General features: G+C 39.9%; 1 protein-coding gene across 7 annotated transcripts in view; it reads right to left on the bottom strand.

The window, feature by feature from the left end:
• HERC2 (HECT and RLD domain containing E3 ubiquitin protein ligase 2) overlaps positions 1-21,982 on the bottom strand; it is a 236,769-nt gene that overhangs the window by 17,379 nt on the left and 197,408 nt on the right. For all 7 annotated transcript variants that reach the window (XR_014148742.1, XM_081831489.1, XM_081831490.1 and 4 more), the window contains 13 exons: positions 20,802-20,909; positions 19,842-19,973; positions 19,034-19,192; positions 18,830-18,948; positions 18,111-18,236; positions 17,496-17,651; positions 16,968-17,083; positions 16,670-16,868; positions 12,761-12,975; positions 4,833-5,010; positions 3,642-3,803; positions 1,412-1,503; positions 1,014-1,153 (listed from right to left, as the gene is read on the bottom strand). Coding sequence is in view for 6 of the 7 variants with exons in the window: in XM_081831489.1 (XP_081687615.1) it covers positions 1,014-1,153; positions 1,412-1,503; positions 3,642-3,803; positions 4,833-5,010; positions 12,761-12,975; positions 16,670-16,868; positions 16,968-17,083; positions 17,496-17,651; positions 18,111-18,236; positions 18,830-18,948; positions 19,034-19,192; positions 19,842-19,973; positions 20,802-20,909 (1,902 nt within the window). In the remaining variant the exon portion in view is untranslated. The remainder of the gene's footprint in view (positions 1-1,013; positions 1,154-1,411; positions 1,504-3,641; positions 3,804-4,832; positions 5,011-12,760; positions 12,976-16,669; positions 16,869-16,967; positions 17,084-17,495; positions 17,652-18,110; positions 18,237-18,829; positions 18,949-19,033; positions 19,193-19,841; positions 19,974-20,801; positions 20,910-21,982) is intronic.

Raw genomic sequence — 21,982 nt, 5'->3', positions numbered from 1 at the left:
TTGCTGATCTTCTCGGGGAGGTGCCGTCCTAGCGATTCTGAAATGTCTTTGCCTGAGGCAGAATTGCACTGTCCTTGCCAGTCCAGGCTAAGTAATCTGCTTGGGTTTGCTCTCGGGAGCTTTTGTTCCCTGCAAGCTTTCCGTACAGCTTTGGAGGACGAGAGTGAAAATGGCAGCCTCCCGATCTCCGCCCCAGAGAAGCCAAGAACTCGGGGCCCCACTCCTCAGTGCGCCCCCAGAGAAAAGCAGTCAATCACTCCTGTCTCCCTGGTCTCCGGCCGCACTCCATGCTCACCCAGCCTGTGACCAAGTGTTTCTATCTCTGGCACCCAACTCGGTGTGGAGTCTCCAAACCCAGCAGATCCCAGTGGTGTGCTCCTGTGCCGCTCCTCCCGGGGGACGAAGGGGCGTCTCCCTGGATCTGCCGCTTGTTGGGTCCCTGCTGGAGGAGCAGTGGCCCGACTGTGCCCCGGATCACGGTCTATGGCAACCCCGAGCTGAGAGCCCACTCCTCGGCTCCATCTCTGCAGCCGGCTTCCCTGCTCCGATACCTGGGAGCTCTGCCACACTCAGGCACCCCCAGTCTACCTGTGACCCCAAGGGTCCTGAGACCACACTGTCCCAGTGAGGGTTCCACCCCCCATTTAGCCACTGGAGCAATGTCCCTCAGCGGAGCCGACTTCTAAAAGTTCCGATTTTGTGCTCTGCTGCTCTATCACTTGCCATAAGCGGCTGATGGAGGCCCCCTCCCCCGCCATCTATCCTCCAGAATATCGCCTCGGATTCACTTCTCCGCACGTCCTACCTTCCAGAAAGTGGTCACTTTTCTGTTCAGAGAGTTGATGCACTCTCTTGTTGAGTTTGTAGGTGTTCAGAATGGTTTGATCCCTATCTAGCTGAATTCCTGGGACCAGACGAAATTTAGATCTCCTACTCCTCTGCCATCTTGCTCCTCCCCCAGGCCTCTTAGATTTTAAAGGCCTCTGTGTTGTGACACTGGGCCTCCCACCTACCATCCTCAGTGCAGCATACACAGTGCAGGGAGCCAGTGGCAATAGCAATGACTTTCTTCCCCTGCAGCCCTTGGACCTGCCGAGGTCTTCTAACATGATCATCGGATCCATGGCCCAGCCTGTGATAGTCACCTTTGCCCCTGCACAAAAGGAGATAGAGAAACATGAGTGCAAGGCCCTGTCATTTACCACCCTCCTGGCTTAAGCACCATACTTCAGGACACATATCACAGCCTGCTATAGAAGTTACATCTCAATCTATGAGATGTCAGTTAATATAACTTCACATTAGTAAACCGGTTTTGGTGATAGTCAACAAACAGAATCTTACATACCAAGTATAAACAGCATGAGATTTGGGAAGGGCGACAGAAAACTGGGATCCACATTCTACATACCAAGTATAAACAGCACCAGATTTGGTAAGGGCGACAGAAAACTGGGATCCACATTCTACTTTAACCACTCCAAGGCCTGTAAGAGAATCAATCTAAAAGGGAAAAAGGTTCAATTAGACTGAATCAAGGTTTTTGCTAACTGCTGCAACCACACAGAGACTGAACTAAATCTAATAAGGAACTCTGAAAATCCTTACTCAGGTCAAATATTTCATACAACTTAAAATCCAACTCCACTTAACCAGGTAAGTGTTCTCAGGAGGAGCAGGAATGCCTGGCTTTGAAGGCACACGTGGTGACACTCAGCCATGGGCCCATGCTACTGCACAATGAGACCCAGCATGTGTCACTAAAAATGGACATGTCACAGTTGAAGGTCTCAGAATCCACTCTCCCAATTCCATTTCTCTTTGTGGTGTTCTGGCCCCACTCGCCAGTAAGCCCTGTACTTCTCCTCTGCCCTCCAGCCCTCTCAGATCCCACAGGCCCACAGGAGAGAAACAGCAAGCAATGGGGAGGAGGATTGGCCAAGAGGACCAGGGCTCTGGCCTTTAGACATGACCTAGCCATCTATCCAGGTTAATTAAATTAAATACGACCTTGGTCAGGCCAGTATTGGAACTCACCTCCACCCCTGAACACTTGGGGGTCCAGGCCCTTCACAGCCAATTTCCAGAGGTCTCACTAGGGCTCACTAACCTAATCATCACCTTTTCTCACCCAGCAAGCTATGCTCCTATTATCCGTGACTGTTCTCAGACTTAAGTTCTCATATTTGATTTTAAATTTAAATTAATTAAAACAATCAATTCTCTCAGTTTTCTCCTCACCTTCACTTCTGTCATAATCACATCAGTAATGACCTCCATCCCCTCAATGTCCAACATCCTAATCCCTGAAGGTTCAAAGCCTGTGTCTAAGCTTTCCTAAGCATAATAAAGTCCAAAACAGACAGTTTTTTCATAAATCTGGAAACCCTAAGTAACCTGTAACATGGTTAAAATACCGTACACCTGCAAGAGAAAAGGAACAAGAGATGGTAAGACTGAGGAGGAAGCCCTGAGCTTCTGGTTTTCCAGCAGTGCCCACCAGGGCACAGGGGTGCCTCCAGGCACATCTCCACCAAGCTTTGGCTGCAGGCAGCACCAGCCAAAACCACTCTCTGCAGTGATGGAAATGTGCTGTGTCCACAATGCCCAAATGGAAGCCACCAGACACATGCAGCCACTAAGCACATGAAATGCAGCCAGTGTGAGTGGGGAAGTGAATTTTAACTTTATCTACTCTTAATTGAGTTAAACTTAAACTTAAATAGCCATGTGTGGCCAACAGCTATTGTACCGGGCAGCACAGCTCTGGGAAGAAAAGCTATGCAGTTCTAGCCTAGGCTCTTGTCCCATCTGAGGGGGCCTCTGGAAGAATGCTGCCGCCCAGGGCTGCCTGTGCCCCATGGGCGTCTCTATTCTGCACACACAGTCCCAGATTCCTAACAAGACTGGACACCAGGCAGAGGACAGTTTCTAGTTTTCGTTCACAGCACACACACTCTCAAATCCACAGCAAGGCACCTCAACTAAACGGCCGGGTTGGGTTTGTGCACACTGCAGGCAGCAGAGCACTCAGCACGTGGTCTGAACACATCGATGAGCTTAATCTCTGCCAACTGCCCATCCACAAGGGCAAGATAGTCTCACAAAGTTAAAAAGCTGCTCAGAATCATGCAGGTCACATGGAGAAAAGCAATCTGACCCCTAACCCAGGCCCGTAGCCTCTTAGCTTGTCACAGGATGTCCATTTAAAACAGCCTCTGGCTAAGCCACATGCAACCCTTTCTTCAGTACTATGACATTCATAGCTATAAAACTCTATAAATTGAAAAGACTGTGAACAATTTGTTATCCTTTTCCTCAAACAGGTCTACATACTACATAAAACCACAGGTTTTGCTAAATTACATAAATTTCCCAAGACAGCACAAATAGCACTTAAAATATCTCAATACCGTTGGGCCTTTCCCTCACTTTTTACTCAATTACCCATTATATTTTCTGCAAAGAAGGTAAGATGAGGTAAAATACTCCTGAAAAGCACACAGAAGGGGAGGTGGCAGCAAGTCTCTGTGCTCCTGGGAGGGCCCAGGGGGCTCTAAGAGCTCCAGAAAGACCTGGAACGTTCCCATCCCAGGATCGTTGGGAAAGGTGTTTTTCTCCCACTGCGCAGACACAAATACCTTCATGGGTACTTTACAGCCATCACTGCCTCCTCGGCCAAGCTTGCCGTAGTCCCCGTCCCCCCAGGACCAGACAGTATCATCATCAGTGAGGCAGAGGGTCTGGGCATCTCCACTGCCACAGGCGACATCAACCACGCGGTGGCCCTGCAGCGCCTCCACCTTCAGAGAAAAGGAACCAAGGTTATCTGACTGCAGTAGAAAGGAAGTCTACCTAAGGAAAGGCTTTATTTTTTTTAATTTTTTAAAAAGATTTATTTATGGGCACCTGGGTGGCTCAGCCAGTTAAGCATCTGCCTTCGGCTCAGGTCATGATCCTTCAGCCCCACATCGGGCTCCCTTCTCAGCAGGGAGCCTACTTTACCCTCTCCCGTTGCCCCTGCTTGTGCGAGTGTGCTTGCTCTCTCTCTCTCTGTCAAATAAATAAATTTTTTTTTAAAAAAAGATTTATTTATTTATTTGAATGAGAGAGACAGAGAGAGAGGGCGCCCGCTCAAGAGTGGGGGGAGGGGCAGAGGGAGAGAGAGAATCTCAAGCAGACTCCCCACTAAGTGCGGAGCCTGAAGCGGGGCTCAATCTCCCGACCCTGAGATCATGAACTGAACAGAAATCAAGAGTCAGACACTTCACCGAATGAGCCACCCAGGCACCCCAGGAAAGGCTTTAGAGTACTATGATGCTCCCTGTGTGTGTGGCGGGGGGGGAGGGGACTGTTTTAAGCCTTTGCAAAGAACGTGAAATTTTAATAATCCTGTAAGATTTTTGTTTGAACCAAATAAATCTAAACTACAGGAGGCAGGAATCAGTGTCCCCAATGAGCCAGTCCTACCACACCAGGAAGTCTTATTTACTGCCTCACCCAAAATACAGTGGGCCTTCTAGAAGCCAAAGCATTTAGCTAGATACCAAGTAATATTAATATATAAATATATATATTATAAATTATAAATAAAAGGGTATTTCAAATACTATCCTGTTTAAATGACCCACTGAATACAAACCTACTTGTAAATAATGAGGCTAAGGCCATCAACTCTAAAACAAAAGAAACTGGAAAAGGAAATACTTTTGGCTTTTAAAAATCATAATGGCATAATGACAATGGCAAGCTGCCTCCCCTACCACCTTCAACAGTGAGGGTCTGAAGAGCCGCCCCAGGCCTCTGAGCCCCTTTTCAAGGTGCCTTCTCACCAGCTTTGGCTTTAACTGGTCCTCACTGTCGCTGTGTCCCAGGCGGCCATACCGGCCTTTGCCCCAAGTGTAGAGATCCCCTGCTGCGGTGACGCAGGCACTGTGGGCTCCACCAGCAGCAACGTCAACCACTTCAATTCCTCTCAGAGACTCAATGACTCGAGGGCGGTCACATGGACTGCAAAAAAGGTCACCAAAGATAACGGAAATAGTTTTATTCTTAAATATTTTAAAAGTATTAAATACTAGGCTTTTGGTTTGCTGTTCACTTGTTTAATGTACGCCTCTCAAATCAATTGTTAATTAAGAAGAATCATTCAGACCTGAACTCAAAATTTCACAATTTCCTAAATGTCTCCTTTTATAGCAGCTGCCCTAATGCCAGAGACCAGGGACTTTTCAGTCTAAATCAGAGGCCAGGAGACTAGTGCCCAAATGCGGGCCAATCTGGCCCATGGCCTGTTTTTGAAAGGCCAATTAGCCTAGAATGAATTTTGTATTTTTAAAGGGCTGTTAAAAAAAAAAAAAACTGAAAAGAAGCAATATACAACAAAGACTCTCTGTGGCTGGCCTAAAATATTTATTACTACCTGGCTCTTTACCAAAACAAGTTGCCCACTCTTGCTATAAATCAACATTTCATTTAAGGAGTTTTATCATTTGAATGTCAACTAACCTACAATGTGGCAAGCACTGATAGCAAACTTGTTTGTTTTCTTATTATTGAGTTTTGAAAGCTCTTTATAGTAACGTTGAATATAAGACCTTAGCCAGATGTCTGATTACAAATGCTTTCTCGGTCTGTAGCATGTCTTTTCAATCTAACTTTCGAAAACCTGAAGTTCACATTTTTATGAAGTCCAATTTATCCTATTTTTCTTCACTGGATCATGTTTTTGGAGTTCTATCTAAAAATCCTCGTCTTACCTAAGTCACAAAGGTTTTCTCTCTCATGTTTTCTTCTAGAAGTTTTTGGATTTAGGTTTTACATTTATAACTACCAATCATTTTGAGTTAATTCTGGATATGGTGCACAAAGTTCGCTGCTTGCTATATGGCAATCCAATTTTCAAGACCATTTGTTGAAAAGGCTCTGTTCTCCAATTAAATGCCTGTATTTTTGTAAACTGTGCATTGGAAGTTCTAAGGGAGAAATCAAGCTTCATTTTTTTCACAGTCATTATTCAGTATTTGTGATACATTTTTAGACTCTATTCTGTTCCCCTGATATATTTCTCTCTTTTTACAACAATACTATACTGTCTTGATTACTGTAGCTTTAAAGTGAGGCTTGAAGTATTGTCAGTCTTCCAACTTTGCTCCTTATTTTCAAAGTTGTTTTGATTATTCTAGGTACTCTGTATTTCCATATGAATTTTACAATCAGCTTGTCAATTTCTACAGACATTTTAATTGGGAAGGGGTAGAACTTATACGTTAATTGGACAAAAACTGACAAAACAAGATTGAGTCTTCTAATCCACAAACACAGAGTATACTCTCCTCCATGATTTTAGGTCTTTTAAAATTTCCCCCACCAATATTTTATAGTTTTCTGCCTATAAGTCGTCCAGGGTTTTTTTTTCCCCTTGGTCAAATTTCTCCCTTACTATTTCAATTCTGGGGGAGGGTAATATAAATGGTATTTTTTAAACTTCAAATTCTGATTACATTTCCATATGTATAAAGACACACAATTGCCTTTTATTTACTGATCTATCCTGCAACCCTGCTAATCTCATTTATTAATTCTAGTAGCTTTTTTGTAGATACCACAGATTTTCTATATAAACAATTATACTACATGTAAATAGCTTTATTCTCTTTCCAATCTGAATGCCTTTTATTTCTTTACACTGCTATACTGTACTTGCTAATCTTGAAGTATAATACTGAATCTTGACAGCAGATGTCCTTGTCTTGTTCCTGAAATTAGGGGAGGTTCAGTCTGTCACTAGTAAGTATTGTATTGGCTCTACGTGTAACAGAGATGCTCTTCATCAACTTACAGAAGTTCTCTTTTATTTCTAGATTGGTGAAAGTTGTTTGTCAGAAACAGATGTTGAAGTTTGTCAAATGCTTTTCCTTCCTTCATCTACGAGATGATCATATGGTTTTTCTTTTTTACTTGATTCATTTTCCAATGTTAAAAACCAATTCTGCAATTTCTGACATAAAACTCACTTGGTCATGGTGTATTATCCTTTTATATTGTCAGATTTGATTTTCTAAAATGTTAAGAATTTTTACATCTACTTTCATGAAGGATATTGGTCTGTATTTCCCTATTAATGTCTGAGTCTGGTTTTGGTATAAGACTAAAGCTATACACAAAAGAGAGTTGGGGAGAATTCCCTCCTCAATTTTCTAAAATAGTTTGTTAAGAATTGGTATTATCTATTACTTATACATGTGGCAGAAATCATATCACCTGTTTCTGGAGATTTCTTTGTGGGAAATTCAATTACTTAAATAGACACAAAGCTATCCTAGTCACCTATTTCTTCTTGAGTGAGCTTTCAAGAGTGTATGTCCTTTGAGGAATTTGTCCATTTCATCTAAAAAGTTGCATTTGTTGGCATAAAGATGTTCATTATATTTCATTTTTTAATAGCTGTACATCTGCAGTGATGAAACTCCCTCATTCCTGATATTGCTATAATTTGTATAATCTTTTTTTTCTTGATCAGTCTAGAGGGAGGTTTTATACTGACTTTCTCAAAAAACTTTTGTTTTCTTTTTCTCTCTTGTTCTATTTTCTCTTTCATGGATTCTCACTCTGATCTTCCTTATTTTCTTTATTCTGTTTATTCTGTGTTGCATTTGTCCTTCTTATTCTAGTGTCTTAAGGTAGAAACCAAAGTCATTAAAAACCATGTTTCTTTTATAATTAAAAAAAAAGGCATTTCACGCTATAAATCTCCTAGGTATTGCCTTTGCTGGATCACATAAATTTTTATATTCTGTTTACATTTTCACTCAGGTCAAAGTCATTTCTAATTTACTTCTGATTCCCTCTTTGACCAGTTATTTTAAAAGGTTTTATTTACTTTCCAGGTATTTGGAAGATTTCCCAGAGATTTTATTGTTATTGGTTTCTAATTAATTCCATTAGGGTCAGAGAATATACTTTATATGGCTTGAGTACTCTTGATGTATGTGATTTGTTTCTGGCCCAAATTATGGTCTATATTGGTAGTTGTTCCATATGTAGTTGAAAAGACAGTGCTTTTGCTGAATCGAGTGTTCTTACTATAAATGGCTACTTGATGAATCTGGTTGACCGAGTTAAGTCTTCTGACAGATTTTCTATCTACATGTTTTATCAGTTATTGAGGGAAGGGTATTAAAATCTCCAACTGTAACTGTGGATTTGTCTATTTCTCCCTGCAACTCTATCATTTTGTTTAATTTCATGTATTCAGAAGGTCTATCATTAGTTGTGTAAACATTTAGGATTATTATGTCCCCTTGATGACTGACCACTTCATCATTACTAATTGACCCTTTTTATCCCTCTCAATATTCTTTGCTGTGAAATCTACTTTGTATGATATTAATACAAGCATACCAACTTTGTTTTGATTAGTGTTAACATGGTATACATTTTTCCATCTTTTTACTTTTAATCTATTTGTCTAGTACTGACAATTAGTTTTAAAAATATGTTTGATCTTGCTTTTATATCCATTCTGACAACCTCTGACTTTAACTGGAATGCTTAAACCATTTCCCTCTGATGTTATTGTTAATATATTTTGGCTTATATCTACATCTTGCTATCTTTTTCCTATTTGTCCCATCTGTTTACTCTATTTTTTCTTCTTTAGAGTATGTTTTACAATTTCACTTTAACTTCTTTGCTGGTTTATCAAGTAAAGCTTTTTGTTGCATTATATTAATGTTTGGTTTAGGGTCTGTAGAATACCTCTCCATTACAGTTTAATCTGAAGTCATATACTACATCATGTATAGTATAAGAACATCACAATGGCATACTTCTATTTCCTACCCCCAAGCCTCTGTGTTGCTGCTGCCTTCCCTTATATTACTGCTACATATTTTACTTCTATGTATCTCAATTCGTTTTTATTATATCCTTGAAATATTCAATTATCTCTTGAAAATATTGATACAATAAGGAAAAAGTCATGATATTAATTAACCCATGTAGCAATTTCCTCATTCATTCATATAGAACCCTAATTCCATCTGATATAACTTTCCTTCTGTTTGAAGTAATTCCTTTAACATTTTTGTTGTGCAGGTCTGCAGGTGTTGAATTCTCTCAGCTTTTGTATGTCTGAATGACTCTACTTCAATTTTATTCTTGAAAAAATCTTTTCATAGAGTAAACAAATTCTAGGTTGACAATTATTTTTACTTTCAGTACCTCCACTTCTAGCTTGCATTGTTTTCTGTAAGGAATTTGTTGTCATCCTTTATCTTTTTTCCTGTATGTAACATATATTTTTCCCTCTAGCTGCTTTTATGATTTTTTTTTCTCTTTATCAACAGTATTGAGCAATTTGATTATGATATGCCTTGTTAAGTTTCCTTCATGTTCCTTTTGCTTGAAGTTCTTTGATCTTCTTGAATCTGTGAGTTTATAGTTTTCATCAAATTTGGACATTTTTCAGCCATTATGTCTCAAAATCCCCCCATCCTCCTCTGGTGACTCCAAATTATTCATATAATAGGCCACCTGAGGCTGTGTATCCACAATTCACTGGTGCTATGTTAATTTTATGTATGTGTGTTTCATTTCTGTGTTTCAGTTTCTATTGTTAGGTCATCAAGTTCATTGATCTTTTCTTCTGCAATGTTTAATCTGTATTAAACACTGTATATAGGGACGCCTGGGTGGCTCAGTCGGTTAAAGCGGCTGCCTTCCACTCAGGTCATGATCCCAGGGTCCTGGGATCGAGTCCCGCATTGGGCTCTCCGCTTGGCGGGGAGCCTGTTTCTCCCTCTGCCTGCCATTCCCCTGCTTGTATGTTCCCTCTCTCTCTCTATCTGACAAATAAATAAAATCTTTAAAAAAAAAAAAACCACTGTATATACATATACATTAATATACATTAATCTGTATTAAACAGATTATACATTAATCTGTATTAAACATGCACTGTACTTTCCATTTCAGACATATTTCTCATCATTAGGACTTCGATTAAACCATTTAAATATCTGGGCGCCTGGGTGGCTCAGTTGGTTAAGCGACTGCCTTCGGCTCAGGTCATGATCCTGGAGTCCCTGGATCGAGTCCCGCATCGGGCTCCCTGCTCGGCAGGGAGTCTGCTTCTCCCTCTGACCCTCCCCCCTCTCATGTGCTCTCTCTCTCTCTCTCATTCTGCCTAAAATAAATAAATAAAATCTTAAAAAAAAATTAAAAAAAAAAAAAAAAAAAAACCATTTAAATATCTTTCAGTCTCTAACATGTTCAAGTTTTCCCTCAAGTTTCTTAAAGATCTAGGCATGTGGTTAAAATACTGTTTTAATATTCTTATCTAGTAATTCTATCACTGATATCATTTCTGGGTCAGTTTTAATTGACTTTTCTCCTTATATGGGCTGTATTTTCCTGCTCTTTTGTGTGTCTGATAATTTTTTTATAGCTTTGAGATATAACTGACATATAAAATTATATAAATTCAAGGTGTATGATGATTTGATACATGTATACATTACAAAATGATTACCACAGTAAGTTTAGTTAACAAATCCATTACCTAATAATTTTTTTGTGTGGTGAGAACATTTAAGATCTACTCTTTCTTAACAACTTTCAAGGATACAATAAAATGTATTGTTAACTATAGTCACTACGCTGTACATTAAATCCCCAGAACTTATTCACCTTATAAGTGGAAGTTAGTACACTCTGTCAACATCTCCCAATCTCCAACCCTGAGCCCAGGGCAACTACCAATCTACTCTATTTCTATGAGTACAGCTTTTTTAGATTTCACATATAAGTGAGATCATAGTGTTTTGTCTTTCTCTGGTTCATTTCACTTAGGATAATGTCCTCAAGGTTCATCCAAGTTATCACAAATACCAGGATTTCTTTTTTTATGGCTGAATAATATTCACACACACACACACACACCCCACCCCACATTTTTTTTTATTCATTCATCTACTGACGAACGCTTAGGTTGTTTCCATGTCTTGGCTATTGTAAACAATGCCACACTGAACATGGGAGTGCAGATCCTTTTAAGACAATGATTTTATTTCCTTCAGATATATACCCAGAAGAGGGATTTCTGGATCATATGGTAGTTCTTTTTTTTTTTTTTTTTTACCTTTTTCTGTGTTTTTCTATAGTGGCTGCAACAATTTATATTCCCACCAACAGTGTACAAAGTTTCCCTTTTCTCCACATCCTCACCAGCACTTCCTATTTCTTTTCTTTTTGATAACAGCCATTCTAACAGATGTGAGGTAATATCTCATTGTGGGTTTGATTTGCATTTCCCTGATGATTAGTGATGTTGAGAAACTTTTCATGTACCTATGAGTCATATGTATGTATTCTTTGGAAAAAATGTCTTTTCAGGTCCTTTGCCCATTTGTTAATCAGGTTATTTTTTGCTATTGAGTTATATGAGTTCCTTACACATTTTCTCCATTAATTCCTTACCAGTCATAGGTTTGCAAATATTTTCTCTTATTCTACAGATTGCCTTTTCATTTTGTTGATTGTTTCTTTTGCTGTTTGATGCAGTCCCACTTGTTTATTTTTGCTTTGGGGGCTTAGACTTTCAGTGTCATATCCAAAAAATCATTGCAAACACCAATGTCAAGGAGCTTTTTACCTATGTTTTCTTCTAGGAGTTTTATAGCTTCGGGTCTTACATTTACATTTAAGTGTTTAATCCATTTTGAGTTCATTTTTGAAAGTGGTGTACACCAGGGATCCAATTTCATTCTTTTGCATTTGAATATACAATTTTCCCAACACTATTTATTGAAGAGACACATGCCTGATAATTTCTGATTGGATGTAGAACACTGTAAAGTTAATCTTGCTGAATGCTTGATATGTTTGTATTCTTAAAGATATTCTTGAGTTTATGGTTCCTTGTAAATACTATAATCCCTTCAGGTCTTGTTTTTAAGCTTTATTGGCAGGATCAGAGCAACACAATCTATGTTTAATTTTTTTCCCCACTTTTGTGCAACATCATTCTTAGTCCTCTAACCAATGCCCTGGGAATTATGAGGTTTTGGAAGCAAGGTCTATCATCTGCCCTCTGTGAGCTCTACGGACCATTCCTTCTAATCCTTTTGGGTGGTTTGTTCCTTGGCCTCTCAGTTATTCTCCTCATATGCATGTGACTGTTTCAGTATTCACCTCTGCAGATCACTGTGTTTAACTTTACTGCTTCTTATCCAATATCTTTAGGGCTGCGATTTTATATATTTAGTCTGGTGCTTTAAGTTATTTGTAATGAAGGTCCTCATACTCCAACTGGGCAGGTAGTTCCCATCAATTTTTAAAAACTAGAGGGTTTGGATGCTTTGTTTAAAAAATACTGTCATTTGTGTGTCCCCTTCCATTTCTTCTGTATTTACAGCTTTAGTATCACATATGTTACCAAAGTGCCTATGGTGATTCAGTGAATTACTCAGAATCAGAGGAAGGGAACCTGGGGAGAAGGGCAAAGAGAAGCTCAATATACTTAGTACTTAAAAATCAAAAGTTCAGAATTGAATTTCCCCTCAAATAGGAGGTTCATGTAGGCAAGCCCATGCATTGGAACACGAACTTATTTCTGCCAAATGAGTCATTAACATTTAACTTGAGTAGATTATTATAAACATTGTTCTGAAAAACAAAGTGCTAATACATTATACAAGAATTCAAACAAACAAGAAAAGGAAAGGATAACATCGAAAATGTTGTTTTCATATAATACCTTCTGTTGCCATGCCCCAACTTCCCATCTTCTGCCTCACCCCAAGAGTAAACTTCTCCTTCTGAAGAGAGGGCAAGACAGTGTTTTCCTCCTGAGTTCACAGCTACTTTCTTAATAAACACGTGCTGAATGGATTCAAGTAATGTTGGGGTAGATACCGACTCTGTCCCTCCAATTCCTAGTCTGCCACCTGCACCATATCCAGTGGCATACAGCTAAGACAAGAAAAATATAAATATCAGGTTTTTGTCTAAATTTATCCCTATATTTTAGTAATCAACCAGCTCAATCAGTGCCCTAGACATTTTTACCACAGAGAAATGAAATTAAAAATTAAAAATCACAGGAATGTTTATAACATTTTTTGTGCTTTATTAAAACTCTAAAAATGAAAGAAATAGTTATGACTATTAGAAATCCCAAATTTTTGAAAAGAAGATCTTTTCCCTGGAACAAATCCCTGATAATAACACTCACAGAAAAACTTAAATATATTTAGTACTTCAGCAAGGCAGCATATAAATCACACAGTAGAATACACTATTTTTCTTTCATTCTCGGTGGGAAATTATTTCAGGACACAAGTTTTATCTTTTTTTTTTTTTTTTAAACAGACTGCCTTTTCCAAATGCGTATCAAACATCCCTCCTATAAAAACTTAAATGTTGTTTCATACTGTTTCAAATGCATTGCTGCACTGACACAAGAGTAAGGAAACCTCAAGGACTAAAACAGGAAATGAAACCAAGAACTCGGGTTGATAGATGAGCCCTAAAGCCAGTGTCCCCTGGGAAGGTTTTGAGAATCTTTAGCACACACGGTGTCAGGGGTAAAGTGCCAAAGCCTAAAAGGAGACTAGAAAGGTGAGGCTCCAGTGGGCCAACTGTGAACGAGAACTAAGAAGAAAACAACAAAGCAGGTTCCCTTTCTCAATCTTAGCACTGAATTAGATGGGGGAAATCTCTCCTGAGAATTCATCACCACAAAAGCTTGTCATTAGATTGGTTTTCAGCCTGAATTTATGCTACATTTGGCGTAAATTCCTTAAAGAATTTAATTTACAATGTCTTAGACTGGTAGTACCCCAGGGTTATAAATTCTCTTTTGACGAGTGATTTCAAACTAAGCCTTAAAGAATTTCTACATAAAATCTTCCAAGGAAAATGGTCAGCTCATAGTTGAAAGAAGATACCATCAGTGAGAGTCAGCAGAACAACAGTCCAATATTAAGTTTAGAGAAATAAAGCTGGAAGGTATCCCCAAGGAATAAGAAAGTGCAAAATTACCCAAAGCAGGACTTCCAGGAATTAAAAAGATAGTAACTGAAATAAAAAACCCACACATATTTAACAGCAGATCATAAACAGGTGAAGAAGAGATTACAGAACGAGAAGATGGGTCTGAAGATATTCTCTAGCATACAGCACAGAAACACAAAGAAAAGAAGAAACATGAAAAAGGTGTTAGAGATACAAAAGACAGACCCTTTGACTCAACCATCAATCAGAACTCACAGTTTCAGGTAGAGATCGCACAGAGAATATGAGAGAAGCAACACTGGGAAAAAAAAGTCTAAGAATTTACCAGAGTTATTGAAAATTCACTTCTCAAGAGCCAGAAAGCCCCCCCTCTCCCATCCCTTATCACCTGGCAAAAACAAAGTAAAATAAAAAAGGCAGAAAAAATAAAAATAAAAATAAAAATATATCATAGCAAAACTGTAGCTCACTAAAGAAAGATATTAAAAGCAGCCACAGAGAAAAGATTCATTACCTTCATTTGGGTAAAAATTAGTCTGACCGCTGACATCTCATTAGCAACAATGAAGGCAAAAAACCAGAAAAATTAAGCTTTTAACAGGACGACTGAAAATAAGTCAACTGAAAATTTTATACTCTAGAACAGGGGTTAGCAAATTATGGCCCATGAGCCAAATCAGGCCCTACCATCTACTTTTGTAAATAAAGTTTTATTGGAACACAGACACATACATTCATTTACATATTGTTCACAGGCTGCTTACTGCAACAGAGACCATATGACCCATGTAGCTAAAAATACTATTGTGACCTTTACAGAAAATGTCTGCAACCCTTACTTTAGAAAAAGGACAAAATAAAGACATATTCAAGTAAAAAAAACAATCTGAGGATTAACCAACAAAAGACCCTCACTAAAGAAAACCGAAAATACATGCTTAAAGTAGAAGAAAAATGATTAAAGATGCAAGGTCTGAGACATAAGAAACAATGTGACAAAGATGTATACCACGTTGGGTAAATCTGGAAAAAAAACTTGGGTCTATATATAACAACAACAAAAATAATAACGCCTATCATTCCCTAATGGGTTTGCACCAAAACACAGGATAACAAAAGATCAGTATTTGTATTATTTGGGAGGAGGACAGAAATACTAATTCACTTCAGATTTTACTAATGCATGTTAAAATAACCAGGAAACAACTAAAAGACACAGAATTCTCCAGAGAAGAGAAAGAGAAGGATATACTTCAACTCTTCTTAATGAGACTAGCACAATCTTGATACTCTTGGCAGGCAACTTCTGATGTGGTTCCCAGGGTCCCTGATTCCCACCCTGTGTAATCCCTTCTCCTTGAACATGGGCTACACCTAGTGACTCAATTCTAATGGACAGAACATGGCAACAGGAATGGACTGTCACTTTTGGATTAGGTCACATAAGACTGTGACTTGGTCTTGCTATCACTCTCTCTTGCCCCATCCCCCTTGCTTGTTCTGATGAAGCCAGCTGCACACGTGAGGTGGCAAAGAACTGAAGGCAGCCTCGACCAACCATTCATGAGGAACTGAATCCTCAGTACAGCCTTGAGGCAACTGCAGCCTGGTGAGAGATCCTGGGAGGGAGGATCAAGCTAAGTCACCTCCAGAGTCCTGCCCCAGAGAAACTGCAAGTTAATAAATGTGTACTTAAGTTAATTGTTGTAAGTTAAACAGATAAATAATAGAGTATCAAAACCAAACAAGGAGTGTATAAGACAGGAACATTATAATGATCGCATTCATGATCTTGGAGCTCCCAAAAATCCCAAACAAGATATTCACAAACACAAACCAAAAAATAAAACAAATCTTGACCAAGTTGGGTTTCTCCAAAGAATGCAAGGGGTTTACTATAAGAAAACCAATTAATCCAATTCACTACATGAATCCACTAAAGGAGAATACATAAATAGAAATGGTTTTTTAAATGTAGAAGGAGAAAGAAATTTCCTTAATCTCATACAAAGCATCCACCAAAATCTCATAGTAAGTGTGTGAAATATTCAATCAGCGTTTGCTTTGCAGCCTGGATTAAGACAAGAACAAGCCCACGACTACCAACCCTGCTCAATATTATACCACAACTCCTACCCGGCGCAATGAGCTTCCTTTCCTCCACACAAAAGGAAAAAAAATAAAAGAAATGAACTGAAAAGGAACAAAATTTACAGATGACTCTCTATAAAGACGATACAAGAAATCCTGACATATACAAAGGAAAGAAAAAAGTAGAAGAAGGTCACCAGACATAAAGTCAATATATAAATATCAACCATTTCATCATACTAACAGCAATTAATTTTTTAAAACAGCATTACAATAGCTAACAAAAAAGGAGTACTCTAAGGTATTATTGATATGCAAACAGTACACTTTTTTATGTATGCTGTATTTCAAAATAAAAACTACGAAGTTATAGAACACATTGAAGATCATACAGAAATATTTAGAATGGTGACTGCCTCCAGCACACCATGAGTACTATTAACCTTGAGATAATGTTTCAATATAGAATCCTTATACATACCGTGGACCCAACGATGCACTCTAGCCATAGCAGTCTCTTAGTTTTAATGTCAGTATGACACAGAAAATGTACCCTTACCTTTCCATCAGCTGTCACTGCAAAGAGAGTCTGTTCTCCTCCAATTAGCTGCACAGGCCTGAGAGTTGCAAGGGCTTCGCATGGAGTGGGAACTTTAACTTTTGCACCTTCGATGCCCCCAAGCTGTCCCCTGTGATTATGCCCCCATCCATAAATTGTTCCGCTGCCGCCAGCAGAAAGAGTCCAGTCATCGGGTCTCCTACAACAAACATTAAGTGAAAAACTGACATGGGAAAGAAGTGCACATGAAACACCTTTCTCCAGTATACAACATTATTCTTGGTTCTGATATAATAACCTGTTCATCCACTGCACAAGTTGTTCATCTTGCTCTCTTTTAAAAATGTCGTGGCTTTCATGGAGAACATCCATGTGTTCGCTGTCTGCCATTAACTCCCGAATTTTCTTAGCCACCTAGACAACATTATTATGAGATTATCAATCATTCATCTCTCAAAAATAAAAGAAATAAGATAAAAAAACACAGGAATAATCCCCATCTAATAATCTGAGAGAATGCCAACATCAACATTGTGATATTTATAGTTAATAAGCAAAACTAATATGATTATATCAAGTCTAAGATATTTGAAAATATCTAACATATCTTTATAATACCATTATATCTTTAGTTTACTAAAAATAAACTTTAACTGAAATTCACAGTATCTGTTTATTCATTTTCACCTGTGTGCTTTTTTCTTTATGGTACTCCTTTGTAAGAGAATGTTGCTCTGTCTCATAATATTGGCATCTTTTTATACAACAGCTGAAAAAGGAAAATGTTTTTACATTCCAAAAGTGATTTAAAAATAACATGCAATACCTCATCAAGAAAAAGACGTGGCAATGGTGTTCTTTTGTCCAGGGCCACAGCAACACGGGAGGCCATGCAGTACCTTCGGAACCAAGCCCACTTGTGCGTCTCAGCACAGCAGGGGAGAGTGTCTAGTTCCAGGTCACAAGCAAGAGCTACCAGTACCTGCAGCAACCAAAAATTAGTAACACAAGGAAGCTCAGAAATGCAGCTAACATTCCACTTCTCCAGTACTGCATACTAAAGACAAACACCATTATAGGGTTTCTGTGAGTCCTCATCCAGGAGCTCCTTATTCCAGGCTGACTGCCATGTGCCAAGCAAGTATTTCACCATCACCAGTAATGTGGATTATTCCTACCCAGCCCTTAGTGATGCACCTGACACAAGGACCTCAGATCTGACAACTGCTACAATACTTGCTGCCTAAGTCAAGCATCTCAAAGTACACTAATACTTGGTTAAAGTATTAAGGGCTTAAGTCACATAGTCATTTCTGGACATTTTTCATATTCAACTTCAGCAATACCTGTATCTGGCCTCAAGGGGGCCTGAAATGCAATGCACTACACATGACCACTCTTGGTGGCTCTCCTCATCACTTGAAAGCAAGTCAAGCATTACCTTAAAGAATGGGCTGTGGAGCAGCTGCTTGCCACCTCTTACAATAGGATCTTCATATTCAAACTGCCTTTGCAAAGCTTCTGGAAGGCCTTTTACCAAAGCAGCAAGAGCACTACCTGTAAAACTCTAAAAAAACAACAAAATTATTTCCTTTGGATAGCAAAGCAATCCAAAATGTAGGGGAAGTAGGTGTTTTGTTTCTATGAGTCAAATGTTTTGTTTTGTTGGTACTATTTGCCCTAAAAAAAGGTGTGTTGGTATTTTTCAAATAGGTTTGATGAACACTAAAATTAAAAATAAAAGCTTGAAAATTCACCTCAGAATGCTTGGTCTTGATTTCAGTATAGCCACTTGCAGGGAACCAGTCCCTTTCCAGCTCACAAAGTCCCATCTCCTAAGATGGTTAAGATCAAGCATCCTTTCAACAGTAACTACCTCATACAGCAAAAACAAAGGGATGTTGTGAGCCAGACTTGTTGCAAAGTCTAACAGACACAATCCTATGCTCACAGCCATTGACACGTCTCTGTCTCCAAAAATCACAAGCCAGTCTGCACTCAGTATATGGAGCAACATAAAGGGGTCTGGATGGGACAAAGGTGGCCTTATTCTTACGTAGAATTTCTCAACTCTTCTCAGTGATTTAAAAGTTTAAATTATTTAAGCAACATTTTATTCCCAAAGGTCAAACATCTAGAAACTAATTTAACGTTCCATACCAAAGCTCTTGCTTCCCCATCGTTATCTCCAAGTAGCCTGTTTATGTTAATTGATTGCCCAAATTCAGTTGTGAGCAGTTTCCTCAGTCTTTGAAGGGCCCACATTCTGTGACTGGCAGCTAAAATGAGCAGACAGAACGTATCAGAAGCTTGGCCATTTTTCCCACCAAGTACAACAGACAAGATAATCAAGGTGCTATTTACCTAAGGCACTCAGCTGTGCACAGGCTGCCAGCGACGCTGCGAGGCGAGGGACAATGCTTCTGTTTGAGGTGAGGTTGAGGCGGAAGTCTAACAGACATGTCACCAAGTCCATGGATGGACAGGAGAGCACGCAGCGATCGGAAAGGAGGTCTTTAGGGCCTGAGAAATGAGCGCTGTAAATGTCCCTGTGTTGAACAGGATGAGGGCTATCCCATAAGGAGACCTACACAAATCTGACCCAGTGGACCTTGTCTACCCGGACGCTGTGGTTACAGAGCTGCCCATGGTCCTGCCACTGTCTGTGTCACAACTACACTCTGTACACTGACATTTTATCTGAAAATCAAACAGCTTAAGAAGTGCAACCAGCAGGGTGCTGGGGTGGCTCAGTCAGTTAAGTGTCTGCCTTCGGCTCAGGTCATGATCCCAGGCCTGGGTAGAACCCTGTGTTGGGCTCTCTGCTAGCAGGGAGTCTATTTGTCCCTCTCCCACTTCCCCAGCCCCTACTCTTGCTCTCTTTCTCTCTCTCAAATAAACAAATAAAATCTTTAAAACAAACAAACAAACAAAAGAAGTGCAACCAGCAATAACTCCTTTCCCATTAGGTGATGGACTGCTAACATCCTAACCACTAGACTGCTGAGGTGGCTCTTTGGCAGTTCTGATCATCACTGCAGTGGGGCCTTGGGCAGGGCTGGCTCCCAACACATCAGGAGAAGGCAGACTATGAAGTACTAAATGAAAATGGTTTGTGTGTCCACCTTGCTTGAGTCATCAGGACTTGAATGCTGCCAGGTCCCCCACTTACCTGCAGCTGGCATGATGGGATAGACTGTGAAGCGCCAGCCCCACCCATTCACAGACCCATCACTGATGAACTTCCACTTCAACTCATCCCCTGGGATGCGCAGCTCACTGGACCAGTCAGACCATTCTCGGCCTAGTAGAGAAAAGTAGGCCCTGGGGTTGGGTTCTCTCCATCATGTGATCAACACAAACTTCTTTAGATACAAAGCAAAATCATCTACACTGTATCTGAAGAACAGCTGGCTCCTCCAACCCAAGTTCTCCCAAATTTGAGTTCATACTACTCCTAGTGAGTAACATTTAATACATACTGTACTTCATACACACTATACCAAATACTAGGGAAACTGCGGACAGGTAGGCACTGCCTGATGGAAACACACATACATAACTACAACATGGTGTGAGAGGACAGCAAAGTCAGCCAGCACACACACCAGGTCAAGGACTTATAGGGAAGTTTCCAGGGGAAGGTCTTATAGGATGGCAGTTCCCCAGGAAACAGGATAAAGAGCCCCAGCTTTCCCCGGAGAGGGTACAATTTTATAAAAAACCTTAGCCCAGCCCTCACTGAATCAATTATCAACTGAGTCCCTGTAGGCAGCTTTCTCATACATCAACCTCTACCTTGCACAAGCCTGGTACTGCCACATGTCTTACAGCACCATCTCTAACTATCTGGGTGAAACTGGGCTTCCCAGACTGCCTGTGTCCCAAGGACCCAACAGGAAACCTGTAATCCCACCCATCACTGGTGAGGTGCAGAAACAACTAGTGTAATTATCTTACTGAAAGTATTAGAAAGAGGCAGATAAAACCTACTGTATTTTGCAGCAAAATAGCTTATTGTCCCATCCTTAAGTGTCACATAAGAATGAAGCAGTAGCATTCTGTTTAGTAAGTTAACAGTTCTATTTTATAAAGGCAAGCAGACAGCGTCCTGCTCAACCCTCCTTCACACCTGACCGCACGGAGACAATCCTGTTGACACCGTCCATGACTGTGAGAGGGTCGTGGCGCCTCTCTGTAGAGCACTGCCGGTCAAACTCCACCCTGAGTCCTTCTGCCCCTGGAGGTCAAATGAGCACAAAACACAGTGTTTACTCCCAACTGACGTACCACAGCCAAGACCATAAGCCACAACACACCACACAGAAAACAGTGAGACTAAAATGATGTTTAACAGCTAATGAAAAGCAGAAAGGCAGAAAGAACTGACCTCAAAGACAAGAATCTAAGACTAACTGCCCCTTTCCCCTCACCCTGTCTCCCACAGAAGACTTCAACAGTGATGGAAAGGCCAAGAAGAAACTTTTGCTTGGCTAATTCATTTTATGCTCTCACTTCTGGGCAAATTTTCATTGGCAGACCAAGCTTTATTATCCCCCCCCACACACACACACATTTAAAATGCCATTTGAAATATTCATCAAACGTTTAAGCTTCAATCTAGAGTCTTCTTTGGACAAATTAGCTTACAAAAGAATTAATGAAGGGCAGGACCTAGGTTATGGTAGAAAGAAGAGGTTAGCAAATCCTTCTTTCAAAGCAGCTATAAAAAACCACACAAAATTATAAAAGACAATGATCCCAGGGCTCTGAAAATAAAGGCAAACAACTAATTGAGAAGTGTTTATGAAAAAAACTGCCAAACATGGGTAGGGACAGTGAGTGTCTATGGTGTTCTTGCCTGGGTATGGTTTTTTTTTTTAATTTTTTATTGTTATGTTAATCACCATACATTACATCATTAGTTTTTGATATAGTGTTCCATGATTCATTGTTTGTGTATAACACCCAGTGCCCCATGCAGAACTTGCCCTCTTTAATACCCATCACCAGGCTAACCCATCTTCCCACCCCCTCCCCTCTAGAACCCTTAGTTTGTTTTTCAGAGTCCATTGTCTCTCATGGTTCGTCTCCCCCTCTGATTTCCCCCCCTTCATTCTTCCCCTCCTGCTATCTTCTTCTTTTTTTTTTAACATATAATGTATTATTTGTTTCAGAGGTACAGAGCTATGATTCAACAGTCTTGCACAATTCACAGCACTCACCATAGCACATACCCTCCCCAATGTCTATCACCCAGCCACCCCATCCCTCCCACCCCCCACCACTCCAGCAACCCTCAGTTTGTTTCCT

Source organism: Leptonychotes weddellii, chromosome 9 (assembly GCF_054177405.1).
Source record: "Leptonychotes weddellii isolate Sample4059 chromosome 9, ASM5417740v2, whole genome shotgun sequence".
NCBI classification, from domain to species: Eukaryota; Metazoa; Chordata; class Mammalia; order Carnivora; family Phocidae; genus Leptonychotes; species Leptonychotes weddellii.
Note: the sequence above shows the minus strand (reverse complement) of the source record. Positions and strands in the feature narration are given on the sequence as shown.